This window comes from Mirounga leonina, unplaced genomic scaffold (genome assembly GCF_011800145.1).
Source record: "Mirounga leonina isolate KUSES-001 unplaced genomic scaffold, KU_Mleo_1.0 Mir_82, whole genome shotgun sequence".
NCBI lineage: Eukaryota > Metazoa > Chordata > Mammalia > Carnivora > Phocidae > Mirounga > Mirounga leonina.
Genome location: NW_023270825.1, coordinates 9,684,122 through 9,695,714, shown reverse-complemented (window position 1 = coordinate 9,695,714; position 11,593 = coordinate 9,684,122). Strand labels below are relative to the sequence as shown.

The following is an 11,593-nucleotide window of genomic DNA, read 5'->3' as shown; positions in this document are numbered from 1 at the left end:
CCCACATAACTCTGGGTCGTGGCCACACACAGGACATCTAATACCAGGGCATGGGGACCTTGGGAATGAAACAAGGGTTGAGCCAGCACCCTGCACCAGCATCTTGGAAATGCTCTTGAAATGATGGGGCTGAGTCCCAGAGCCCCCATTTCAAGGTTGGAAAGAGCAGTCTAGATGAGCCCACTGAAATCCTAGATACAGCCCTTTTCTAAGTAAAGAGCCCTGACCTTGAAGTTGGGGATCTGGGCACTTGGCCCCACGTTGTCCCCAATTTGATACATGACTCTGAAAAGTCCCTTCATCTTTCTGAGCCTCAACTCAGTTATTTGCACAGCCAGGGGACTGCATACAATGGTCCCTTCATCCAGCCGTGGTGACAGTCCCTCCGATTTCCACCAGACTCTCACTGTTATATGAATCCAGCAAACACATGGGGCTGCAGAGCTCTTGGGCTCACACCGCACTCCCCCAGATGTGTAGCCAAGTGACTGCAGGAGACAATGGAATCAAGCTGGAGAAGGGGAGGCTGGCCAGAGGGTGGTGTCCCTTTCTCCATGTCTGGAATGCCACAGCGGGTGGCCTCCCGGGGGAACCTGCTGTTGCAAGCAAACGGGGGTCTGGCGGGGCTGGCGGTGGGGCAGTGAGCGGGTGGCCCGGGTCAGAGCCCAGGTGATTGTGCCAGCAGCCCGCCCATTGGCCAGAAGCCTGCCGGGACAGGACAGGGCAGGGCCAAGGGAGGGGGGGGCGGAGTCAGGGCCCAACAAAGGTCAGTGGCAAATGCTGGTTCCGGTCCCAACACTCTGCTTTTCACTGAACACGAGGGACCGTGAGCTCCACTGCGTGCACGCTTGGCCATGGGACAAAGTAAGTCCAGGCATTGAGGGCGGACAGAGGGCCCACGGGCTTGAGGGCGTATGGGGGACAGTGAGGACGGGACACTGGGGTTATGGGATCTGGGGGGGTTCAAAGCTTGGGTGTTGTCCCAGAACGACCAGGAAAACGCCCCGCGGTGCTGGGGAAGGAGCCAGGGCCTTGGAGGCCGCAGAGACCCCCCTCCACCACCCCCTGGCCATGTGAACTTGGGCACGACCCTCCCTCCATCTGGCTACACCTCAGTGTCCTTCTAGGTAAGAAGCAAATCATTACACCTCCCGCAGCTGTGAAGTTTCAGTACTTGGTAGCTCTCACCCAGGAGTGATTTTATCCCTGGGGCACATCTGGCAACCGCGGGAGACATTTGTAGTTGGTGCAGCTAGAGACAGGGCTGCACGGGCATCTAGTGAGTAAGAGGCCGGGGAGGCCCTAACCCACCCCCCCCAACAAGGCGCGGGACAGCCCCCGCAGCAAAGAACAGTGCCGAGGTGCAGAACCAAAGTAAGGTCGTGGGGACGCAGCGTCTGGTCCACAGGCAGAGCTCCGTAACCCAGAGCTTTTCTGTATTGTTCCGGTGCCTGCAATCTCGGACCTTGAGAACTCAGGAGAAAGGATGGAATATCTCTCTTTCCCCAAGTGAGGGCCGCCCTGCCTGGAGGCTGTCACCCAGAGGGGTCACAGTGGCCACTCGAGCTCTAGATGCTGCTTGGCAATTTGGTTTTTGTTTGTTTTGTTTTTAAAGATTTTACTTATTTATTTGAGAGTGAGAGAGTGCACAAGCAGGGGGAGAGGGAGAGGAAGAAGCAGGCTTCCTGCGGAGCAGGGAGCCGGATGCGGGGCTCGATCCCAGGACCCTGGGATCATGACCTGAGCTGAAGGCAGACGCTTAACCGACTGAGCCACCCAGGCGCCCCCAGGCGATTTGTTAAATAAGCAAAATGTCGACATAAAAAGGAGTGTACTTTCCAGTTTTTCTAAGGATGGGGCCCCTTGGCAAGAAATACGACAATATTTCTTGCTCTCCTGGCCAATGTCCTAGGTCATGGATCAGGAAGCCACCGTGTGAAGAATAAGGTGGCGGGCAGAGGGGGCCGGGAGCTGATGGATGTGTTGGTGGTGGTGGTGGTTTCACGGGTGTACACGGTAAAGATGTATGGCTCTTTGTATGTCAGTCGGACCTCCATAAAATGGTTTTTAAGAAAGAAAAGGGAAATGGAAGCCAAGCAGCTGGGCAGGAGTTGGCAAGCCCTGGGAGCCCAGCCTGACTCCACATCCAGCATGGCGTCTAAAACCTCTGAGCACTTCATTCATTCATTCATTCATTCCAAAAAGGGCTGTGAGCACCAGCCGCTGACTGCAAATCTTGCAGGGAGAGCAGGGTCGGAGTGGGTCCTCTCTGTTAGGAGCACATGCTCCAGTGGGGAAGAGAGGCTGGAACCCGGAAGGCACCAGCAAATGCATGTGGGCTCACGCTCACATCACGGTGGAGCAGTGAGATTAACAATCAAGAGGCCCTTACAGAGCATAACAACACGGTGGGGGGGTGTGGCCAGGCACAGGCGAGGGACCCCGACACCCAAAGTGGCATTCAAGCGGGGGCCTGAGGCCTAGGGAGAAGCTGGATCTGCCCCCACACACCACGGGGGCGGCAATGGCCTTCTTGGGCAGGGGGCACTGTGCCCCGGGGGGGTGACTGAGGGAGATGCCTTCAGAATGGCTCTGGGGGCCGGAGGAGAAGGGGAGTGGGCCGGTGAAAGGGTCTCTACGAGGACATGGCAGGAGCAATGGGGAGAGGCAGGCTGATGTCAGAGATGCTCTGGAGCTAGAAACCCACAAGCCTCGCTGATGGTCTGGAGGTGGGGAGGAAGATTTTAAAAGTTCCCTAGGCTACTGCTGCCAGGAAGCTCTCCTGGGTCTTTAGGATCCAGGGGAGGCTGGGATTTTGTCTTTCCCTCTCTGCCTGCGCCCCAAGGCTCTACATCTCCTTTTGCAATCAGTGGATAGACCTCAGCCACACGCCTCCCCCAGCTGAGTCCAAAGTTGATCCGGTAGGACTTTGTCGCCTAACATTTGGAATAAACGAAGCAGATGTTGAGTCCATGGATGGGGGCGGGGTGGGGGGATCAGTGGGAGGACTGCCTCAGCGCCTGCCCTTCCCCTGCCCACACCAGCCGGCTCAAGCCACTTTGGCCTGGGATGCCGGATGAGCCTGAATGATCTGCTCTCCTCCCTCAGACCTGTGGGGGCCTATCTGCAGAAACGCCGGCATCAGGGGGCCCAGGAGAGGGTCAGCTGGGCCAGGGTCCCACGGGCCAGGCTCCCAGGGCCTGGAGCAGATTTGGCATCAGCACAAAACTCTGTCAAAGCTGCGTATTTCCACCAGAGGCCCAGGACTGTGATGGTGCAGGCTGGGCTTGAAACTGGGAAACCTGAACCGAGCACCCTAAGGCCTTCACTTTCTCAGAAGCGATCTCTCTCTCATCCTCTGTTTCCTCCTCTGTACAATGATGATGATACCGACTCCGTGTTGCTGTGGAGGGGTATAAAGGGGCTCATACAGGTGAACAGCTTGGGCAAGAGCCAGGGATACTCCCCAGGGGCTACAGGAGAGGAGGAATGAGGTCTCAGAGTCATGAAAAGAAGACAAGGGGCCGTGTGTACACCAGTCACAGGAATCTGGATTTTAATCCCAGTTCCATCACTCCCTGGCTGGGACAAGCTGTACCATTTTGCTCAGCCTCAGTTAATCCATCTGTAAAACGGTCTCAATGATGCTTACTTTCGTTGACGGTTAAATGTAGTAATATTTGTAGAGTGTCTGGCTTTAATAAGAGATAGAGAGTGGGCCCAAATGGACTGAGGGTTCTAGGTCCCAAACCTGCAGCCTAGGGGAGAGTGGATGAGGCTGGAGGCCCCTCTAAGGAGACCCCGCTGTCCAGGGAGACTCAGAGCATGCTGGGAAAGCAGCTCTGGCCCACCAGACCTCTGCTGTTTGGCTGGGTACGGGGGGCAGGGGTGGGGAGAAGGGTTACTGGCCACAGCACTGTGACAGACCTTGAGTTGTTTACGAACAAAATGAGGGCTTCAGAGGGGCACAGACTGGCCCAAGGCCACCAGGTTGGCTGCAGGGACAGGAGGCCAGAACTCTCCCTCCTGCCTGAGCCAACTGCCCCTGGGCTCCATCCAAGCAGGACACTCCCTCGGTGTCTGCAACTATTCTTTGAAAGCGTTTCTTTTACCAGCTCGGTGTTAATCTGTGATAATGGGGGGGTGGGGGTGTTGAGCTGAATGTGTGCTCAGCAGCATCCTGCTACATTGATGCTCTAACACGTTGCAGGAGGGACCATACCGTGCCGTAAAATTAACTAATTTAAAGGACACAGAGATTAAGCCACCCACCCATGTCCTTTAAAGACCTGCACTCTCAGGGTGCACACAGAAAGGGGGTGCCCAGACCCTGCGGCTTAATTTTCTGCTGGCTGCCGAGGCAGGGGACACAAAGGCTGGGGGCTGTCGCAGGGAAGGAGGGCCAGGGATCCGGAGAAGCCAAATGGCGTGGCGATTCAGTGCCTGGTCTCCGTGCGGCAGAACTGGGTCTGAGCCCAAGCCGTGCCCCACCAGCCAGTGACTCGGCCGCTCCGAGCTTTCGGTGACCCCTCCGTAGATGGTGCTAGAAGCGGAACCTGCCTCTGAGGGTGGGTGTGAGGCTGATGGAGGGCAGTACGAGGAGACAGCGCAGTGCCCAACAGCAGGCCCGAGACGGCTGCAGCCGCTGCCTGGGGTCCTGGGTGGTGGGAGGTTCTGCAGACAGAACATTCTAAATGAGCCTCCTTTGTGAGTTCAGGTGCAATGTGGAGTCCAGGGTGGGGGTGGGGGCTGCTCAGGTCCCTCGATTTTGCTCAAAGACAGGACGGCAGCCCAGGTCTGCCTGACCCCCAAGGTCACTGGAGCCCCCCGCAACTACCCTGCCACCGGCAGTGGGCGACTTTGCATGCAATGTCCAATGCAGCTGTTTGGGGCCCTTTGGGGTTGGGGTTTGTGGGGGTCAGGGGACCTGATGACGTGGTGGAAGACCCAGCTGGAGGGAGTTCTCACCGTCAAGGGCTTTCCTCAGCAGACAGGTCGCCAGGCCCACACGAGAGCAAGGATGCGGTGAGAGCGCGTCCCCACGGCACAGCTGGGGAGCTGGGGGATCTCGGCGGGGCTTTGGCTGGAAGCTGCCAAAGCCACCGCTGACCCTGCCACCCCACCAGGTCTGCGCCGGGCCCTGCCACAACACTTGCCCTATGTCGACTGCTTAAAGCCCCAGCCACCCGCTGGCGCAGGTCCCGGCGTCATCTCTGCTGTACAGGTGGGGGACGGTGGCACGGGGTGTGACTGGCTTGCCCCAAACCGCTCTCTTGTAGGAAGCAGCGGGGCCGAGCTTTGAACTCAGGAGGCTGGGCTGCTCACAGGTGGACCGTGAGCACAGGGGACTTTGGGAGGCCCGGGCACAGGAAGGGTTCTGGTTGGAGGCAAGGGGTCTAGGTAGGTGGACAGGAGGGAGGAAGGGGAGGAGGGGCTGAAGACCCCCCAGGGCCCACCCAGGAGACCCCCGCATCTGGGGGACGGAAGGAAGAAGAGATGTCTTGGCTCAGGCCGCCGTAACAAAGCATCACAGAACAGAAAATTGGTCTCGGCTCAAGGTGTCGGCAGGGCTGGTTCCTGGACTCGGAGATGCTGGTCTCCTCCCTGGGTCCTCACATGCTCTTCCCTCTGTGCGTGTCTGGGGCCTAATCTCTTCTCACAAGGACACCGGCCAGACTGAATCAAGGCCCGCCTGTAGGACCTCATTTTGACTTCATTACCTTTTTAAAGATCCTATCTCCAAGTACAGTCACATTCTGAGGTGCTGGGGGTTAAGACCTCAACACAGGAGTTTGAGGACCACAATTCAGCCACCATAGAATAAGAGGGAAGCTGGGGTGCTCACATTAAGAGGGCAGAATGTCCTCCCTGGGTTGGGGGGGAGGTGCTTCTGACGAGGTGCCAGGATGGCCCCAGGGTCCTAGCGCAGCGCCTCCCCCACCCCTGCCCCGGGGGAAGTAGAAAAGAACCAGTTGGCATCCACATGTTCACCAATGAATCTCTGGAGCCCGGCACCCTGCCTGCCATGTGGGAGATGCTCAATATATATTTGCTGAGTGAACAAGGATAGACCGGCAGTCTGAGGGGCCTGTGGGGGGTAGTTGGTCTGAGTTCATAGGAGGACCACCAGGCCTTGCAAATGCTGCCCCCAGGGGTTGAAGTGACATTCAGAGGCCACTTGGGAAGCAGGCTTCTCATTCCCTGGGAACCTCAGAGATGCTGACCAGGCAGAAGGAGGAGAGCCCTGCACTCCCACCCCCCACCCCCCTGTGGCACGTACCCTGATGTGGTAGGACTCTTGCACCTCGGGTCTGCATGCTCTGCCTTCTCCTAACTTTCCTGACCCTTAGATGCCCAAGTCCCCCACGTGTCTGTCCTCGAGCCCCCACGGCTCTCTTTAAACCCTCTCTCCCAACTGCACGGGCTCAACCTCTCCCTTAGATGCTGCACGTCGGGTGGTCACATCTCTGGGACGTGAGCCTTACCCACTTCCCCGCAGTCTCCTGGCTGGGGAGATGCACCAGCTGTGCACCCTCCCTGAGGACCCTGCCCACTTGCCTTTCAGGACGAGGAGCAGCCACAATGCAGGTCTGCCTCCTCCTGTGCCTGACGCTCCTCAGCCCGCTGGGCGCCAGCCTGCGCGGCCACCGCTCCCGAGAGGCAAAGAAGAGAGTCAAGGAGCCGCCCGTGCTCAGCACGCGGGCCCCCGCCAGCAGGGACTTTGCCTTCGACCTCTACAGGGCCTTGGCTACAGCTGCCCCCGACCAGAACATCTTCTTCTCCCCTCTGAGCATCTCCACCACGCTGGCCATGCTGTCCCTGGGGGCGCGATCGCACACAAAGGTGCAGATCCTAGAAGGCCTGGGCCTCGGCCCCCAGGAGGGTTCGGAGGAGGAGCTCCATGTCACCTTTCACCAGCTGCTGCGGGAGTTCGCCCAGCCCAGGAAGGACATCCAGCTGAGCCTTGGCAACGCCCTGTTCGTCAGCCCCACATTTCACCTCCAGGACACCTTCCTGAATGCCGTGAAGACGCTGTACCTGGCAGACGCCTTCCCCACAAACTTCATGGACCCCATGGGGGCCCAGAAGCAGATCAATGATTACGTGGCAAAGCAAACGGAAGGCAAGATTGTGGACTTGGCTGAGGACCTAGATAGCACGGAGGTCATGGTTATGGTGAATTACATTTTCTTTAAAGGTAAGACCCCTGCGCACAAGCCTGAACTTTCTCCTTTCTGCTGCTTTTGTCAAAAGAGCACCCAATGCCCACACACATAAAGGGGTGGGAGTAGATTTAGTCCCTTCTGGTGCCTGTTGACAGATGGAGGCCAACAAGCAGCTGAGGGTAAGACAGAGGCATCTTCCTATAGGGTAAGGGGATGTCAGTGACCCCGGACTGCTGTGTCCCCCACGAGGGAAGAGCTGGGTCCTGTCCGTGGGCCCTGGGGTCATAGCTTACACACTAGATCTAAAGCACAAGATCGCCATGGCCACCGTACCATACCACCACTCGGGGCAGGATTGCGGGTCTTAGAAGGACCTTGGAGGGCCTTCCCTTGCCCCCACCTCCTTGCCCCCATGCCCTCCTAGGGGCTGTTTCCTCAGTGGAGAAATCCTCTGACAAGCACCTGTCCCTCTGGAGAGTTCTCCCCCTCTCCCACAACAGCAGATCTCTCCACGTTCAGCTCCCTGACGTTTCTGGTGGATACCCCTACTCATCTCGGCTCTCATGAGAGCTTCTCCTTCTAGATGCTGAGCCCCTCGGTGCCTGTATGGGGCCTGGCTGAAGATGGGAAGACAGGGGTGAATAAAGGAGGGGAGGGAGGGAGGGAGGAAAGAGGAAAATAGTTAGCTTGTTAACCACCTCCCCCCTTCTTAGGAGTGCAAATGGCAAGCAATCCAGCTTGGAATCCAAGATTTATTATCCCCCAGGGCAGGGCTCTCTCTAGGACACCAGGCTGCGGGGGACAACTGGATAGCCAGACATAAGCTACGAGGGGCACTGGGGTGGGTTCTGAATCTGATGACTACCAAGAAGATGGAAAGAACTACTTGTATCTCATTGATGTAGAAATGCAGCAGGAATCAGACGGAGCAGGAAGCATAACTGAGGGCTTTTCAGTAAGAAGAACCCTGTATGTCCAGGAACCTTACAAACCTGTCTCCCAAACTTAGATCAAAATCCAAAAATGGGAAAAGAGTGAACAACAGAATAACTCCCCCAGGTGTAGTGTCGATGTGTCAGCCATTCGTACCATTGACCCTCTTCCCGAGCATATTTGACCTTGAGTAACCCCAGAGAATCAAACAAACACCATTGGCAGTTGAGGGCCTCCAAAGACATGGAAAGCATCCTCCTTGCTTTGCCCATGTCAAAGGAAAAGGCCCACAGAAAGTTCAGGCACGTCCCCGAAGTTATAAAAGGGCTCACCTTTCTATTCCAGGGGTTCCGTGGTCCCTGCCACCGAGGGGACTGTGCCAGGGAAGATGAGCTCTGTTTGATGGGTTTACTGTCTCGACACTGTTTGCAGCTCAGAATTTCTAATGTCTTTTCCATTTTGATATTTAGCTAAGTGGGAGACAAGCTTTGACCACAAAAGCACCCGAAAGCAGGATTTCCATGTGACTTCAGAGACGGTGGTGCGGGTGCCCATGATGAAACGGGAAGACCATTATTATTACTTCCTGGACCGAAACCTCTCCTGCAAGGTGGTGGGCGTCCCCTACCAAGGGAATGCCACCGCTTTCTTCATTCTCCCCAGTGAGGGCAGGATGGGACGGCTGGAGAACGGACTGAATGGAGAAACACTGAGGAAGTGGCTCAAGATGTTCACAAAGAGGTATTCTGCAGGTGACGTGGGGCCAGCCTGGCCCCGCATACCCCCAGGGAGACAGAGCGGTGGTGGGAGGGTCTCACCCAGCCCAGGAGCGGCCTCCAAACCCAGAGCCATCGAGAGAGGTCCCGGCCCCCAGGGCCTGGCTTAGCTGGAGGGAGCCATCAGAGTGGAGTGGGCAGGGACCTCTGGGGACAGCCCAGGTCCAAGTCCAGAGTGGGGTGGGCTCTGGGCAAGGGGCGGGAGGACCATTACAAAGCCGAGGGGAGATAGCAGGGCTATGAGCTCAGTGAGCTGATGCTCTAGGGAAACTCTAAGAAAAGTTCTGTCCTCTTTCCAGGCAGCTTGAGCTCTACCTTCCCAAGTTCTCCATCGAGGGCTCTTACCGGCTGAAGGAGGTCCTCCCCACGCTGGGCATCAATGATGTCTTCACCTCCCATGCTGACTTGACTGGCATCACCAACCACTCCAGCATCCAGGTGTCTGAGGTGAGCTCGGAAGCTCCTGAGCCCCTGTTTTCAGAGATTTCTGTTCTCTTCTGTTCTATTCTATTCTACCCCACTCCACTCCGCTCTTTTCATTCCATTCCATTCCACGTTCCACATTCTCTCTCTCTCCTCTTTTCCCTCAAGAAGCAAAGATACCACTTTGTGTCTTATCCTATGTGCAGTGGGAAACTATATCCAGCACTGTGTCTTAGGAGGGACTCTCATTAAACAATCAAAACTAAGAATTAGGGGCTCGCTCCTTCACTCACTAGCTGCGTGACCTCCAACAATTACCTGCCCTCTCTGAGCCTCCTTTCTCTCTATAAAACTGGAGAGTCACAGCGCTGCTGCGAGACGCCGTGAGAATTCAATGGGAGGCAAGGCGCTGTCACCTCCCGGCGCAGATCCTGGTGCGTAGTAGCTGCACGGCTGTGTCATTTGCAACCGGCGTGGTGGCGAAGTCGCACAGAGACTTGGACAGGGATGCCACAGGCAAAAGCTCTGCCACCTCCTGGGATGGCATCTCCCAGCTCCTGGTGGCTCGGTGACACCTGATGTCTCCTCTGCAGATGGTGCACAAGGCCGTGGTGGAGGTGGACGAGTCGGGGACCAAAGCAGCTGCGGCCACAGAGGCCATCTTCATGTTTAAGTCGGCCCCAATGAGCTCTCAAAGGGTCATGTTCAACAGGCCTTTTATGATGCTTATTGTGGAGAATTCCACCAACATCCTCTTCCTTGGCAAAGTGACCCACCCCTGAGGTCGGGGTTTCTCCTGAAAGGCCACAGGCCTCTGTAGTGGAAGTTGAAGGTGCACTGTGGCATCTCTCTGCTGGGAGCTGGTGATTTACACAGGTTTTGTGGACTAATGAGGCTTTCACAAGTAATAATAGTCACAGTATTGATATACTAATGATTGTTTCTTCTCACACAACTGCATGACGTGGACACCCTGAAGCACCTTCAAGAGCATTTGGTTTTGCCCTCACCCTTCATCAGTGGAGTCTAACACTGAGGCCCAGAGAGGTTGGTTGACTTGCCCAAGGTCACACGGCATGTTAGTGGTAGACAGAAGCCCAGAATCCAGGCCCCTGACGCCCAGTCCGGTGCCTAGAGCTCTGTAGGAGGATTGTTCTGGTAGACATTTCTACCAAGAAATGTATTTCCAAGCCGAGTCCTCCTCTTGCCAGCAATACCAGCCATCAGTTCATCATGGTGTGGAAAAAACACTGAAATGGGAGTCTGGAATGGGGCTTCTGTCCCAGCTAACCAGCTGTGGGACATTGGGGTAATGCTGTCCCTCTCTGGACCTCCATTTCCCCCTCGCATACAATGAAGGATCAGGTGAAGGGTGGAAGGCTCCTCGACATTATATAAGGAAGCTGAGGTGTTCCCTGCCAGTCACAGTAGATTTTAACACATTCCAGTGCTACTTGTCCTTGAAGAAAAGCAAGTGGACAGCAGGGTGGAAATGGCCCATCACGGCATCGAACCATCCTGTGGCTTCAGTTACAACCTCCCGGCGTTGGCTGGGGACAGGAGCACAGAGACCTGTGGCGAATACTACAGTATCTTTTGAAGACATTGATGACTAACTGTGACTTTTAGTGTCGACAGTAACAATAAAACACTCTGCAAACACTGGGTGTCATTGTCCTTACGGAAATAACGCTGGGAATGGCGAAATTAATAGCTTACCATGTGGCAGGCTCAGTGCTAGGCGCTTTACCTGGATGGCTGCATTTATCTGCTGGGAGGCAGGTACGGCTGTTGTCCCCATTTTACAGATGGGAAAGGCTAGGCTTGCAGAGAGCAGGCTGCTTATCCAGCCACACAGCTTCTAAGGAGTGGAGGCAGGATTTGACCCTGGGCGTGTGGCCCCCAGACCCACATTTTCAGCCCTGTGCTCTGCTGCAGGGAAGACATGACTAAGAACCAGAAGGCTGGGTCAGGTGCCTCTCGGCCATCCACTCCCCTGTGATGCAGGTAAGCTGAATCTCTCTCCTCCTTTATGAAAGCCACTACAGACGGTTCCTCATCTATCAAATGAATGGGATCGGATACTTTGAAGAATCAACGAATGAGCGAATGAGTCCTTCACTCAAATTGTCCCCTAATTAGCTGCCCCCTTAAATCTGAGCGCTTGCTGCCACCCTGCATGACGACCCTAGCTTGCTCCCCAGTAAGGCTGCTCCTACCGCTCTGATCCCAGACTCTGCACTGTGTTGCAAAGGGATGCCCCCTCGATCAAACAAGGTCAGAACCCCAAGCTTT

The 11,593-nt window shown here is 56.1% G+C and overlaps 1 protein-coding gene across 1 annotated transcript; it reads left to right on the top strand.

The window, feature by feature from the left end:
• Nucleotides 1–779: 779 nt before the first annotated feature.
• Nucleotides 780–11,175, top strand: SERPINA5 (serpin family A member 5). Its single transcript, XM_034992489.1, has 5 exons — nucleotides 780–864; nucleotides 6,566–7,198; nucleotides 8,570–8,840; nucleotides 9,175–9,322; nucleotides 9,892–11,175. Exons 1-5 carry the CDS (start codon nucleotides 855–857, stop codon nucleotides 10,078–10,080), a joined length of 1,251 nt encoding a protein of 416 aa, XP_034848380.1. The 5' UTR covers nucleotides 780–854; the 3' UTR covers nucleotides 10,081–11,175.
• Nucleotides 11,176–11,593: the final 418 nt, after the last annotated feature.

What these genes read in the sequence shown, in the direction of transcription:
- SERPINA5 (XM_034992489.1), top strand. An exon ending in GAATTACATTTTCTTTAAAG is followed by an intron (nt 7,199 to 8,569) that starts GTAAGACCCCTG and finishes TTTGATATTTAG; the next exon opens with CTAAGTGGGAGACAAGCTTT. An exon ending in CCAGCATCCAGGTGTCTGAG is followed by an intron (nt 9,323 to 9,891) that starts GTGAGCTCGGAA and finishes TCTCCTCTGCAG; the next exon opens with ATGGTGCACAAGGCCGTGGT.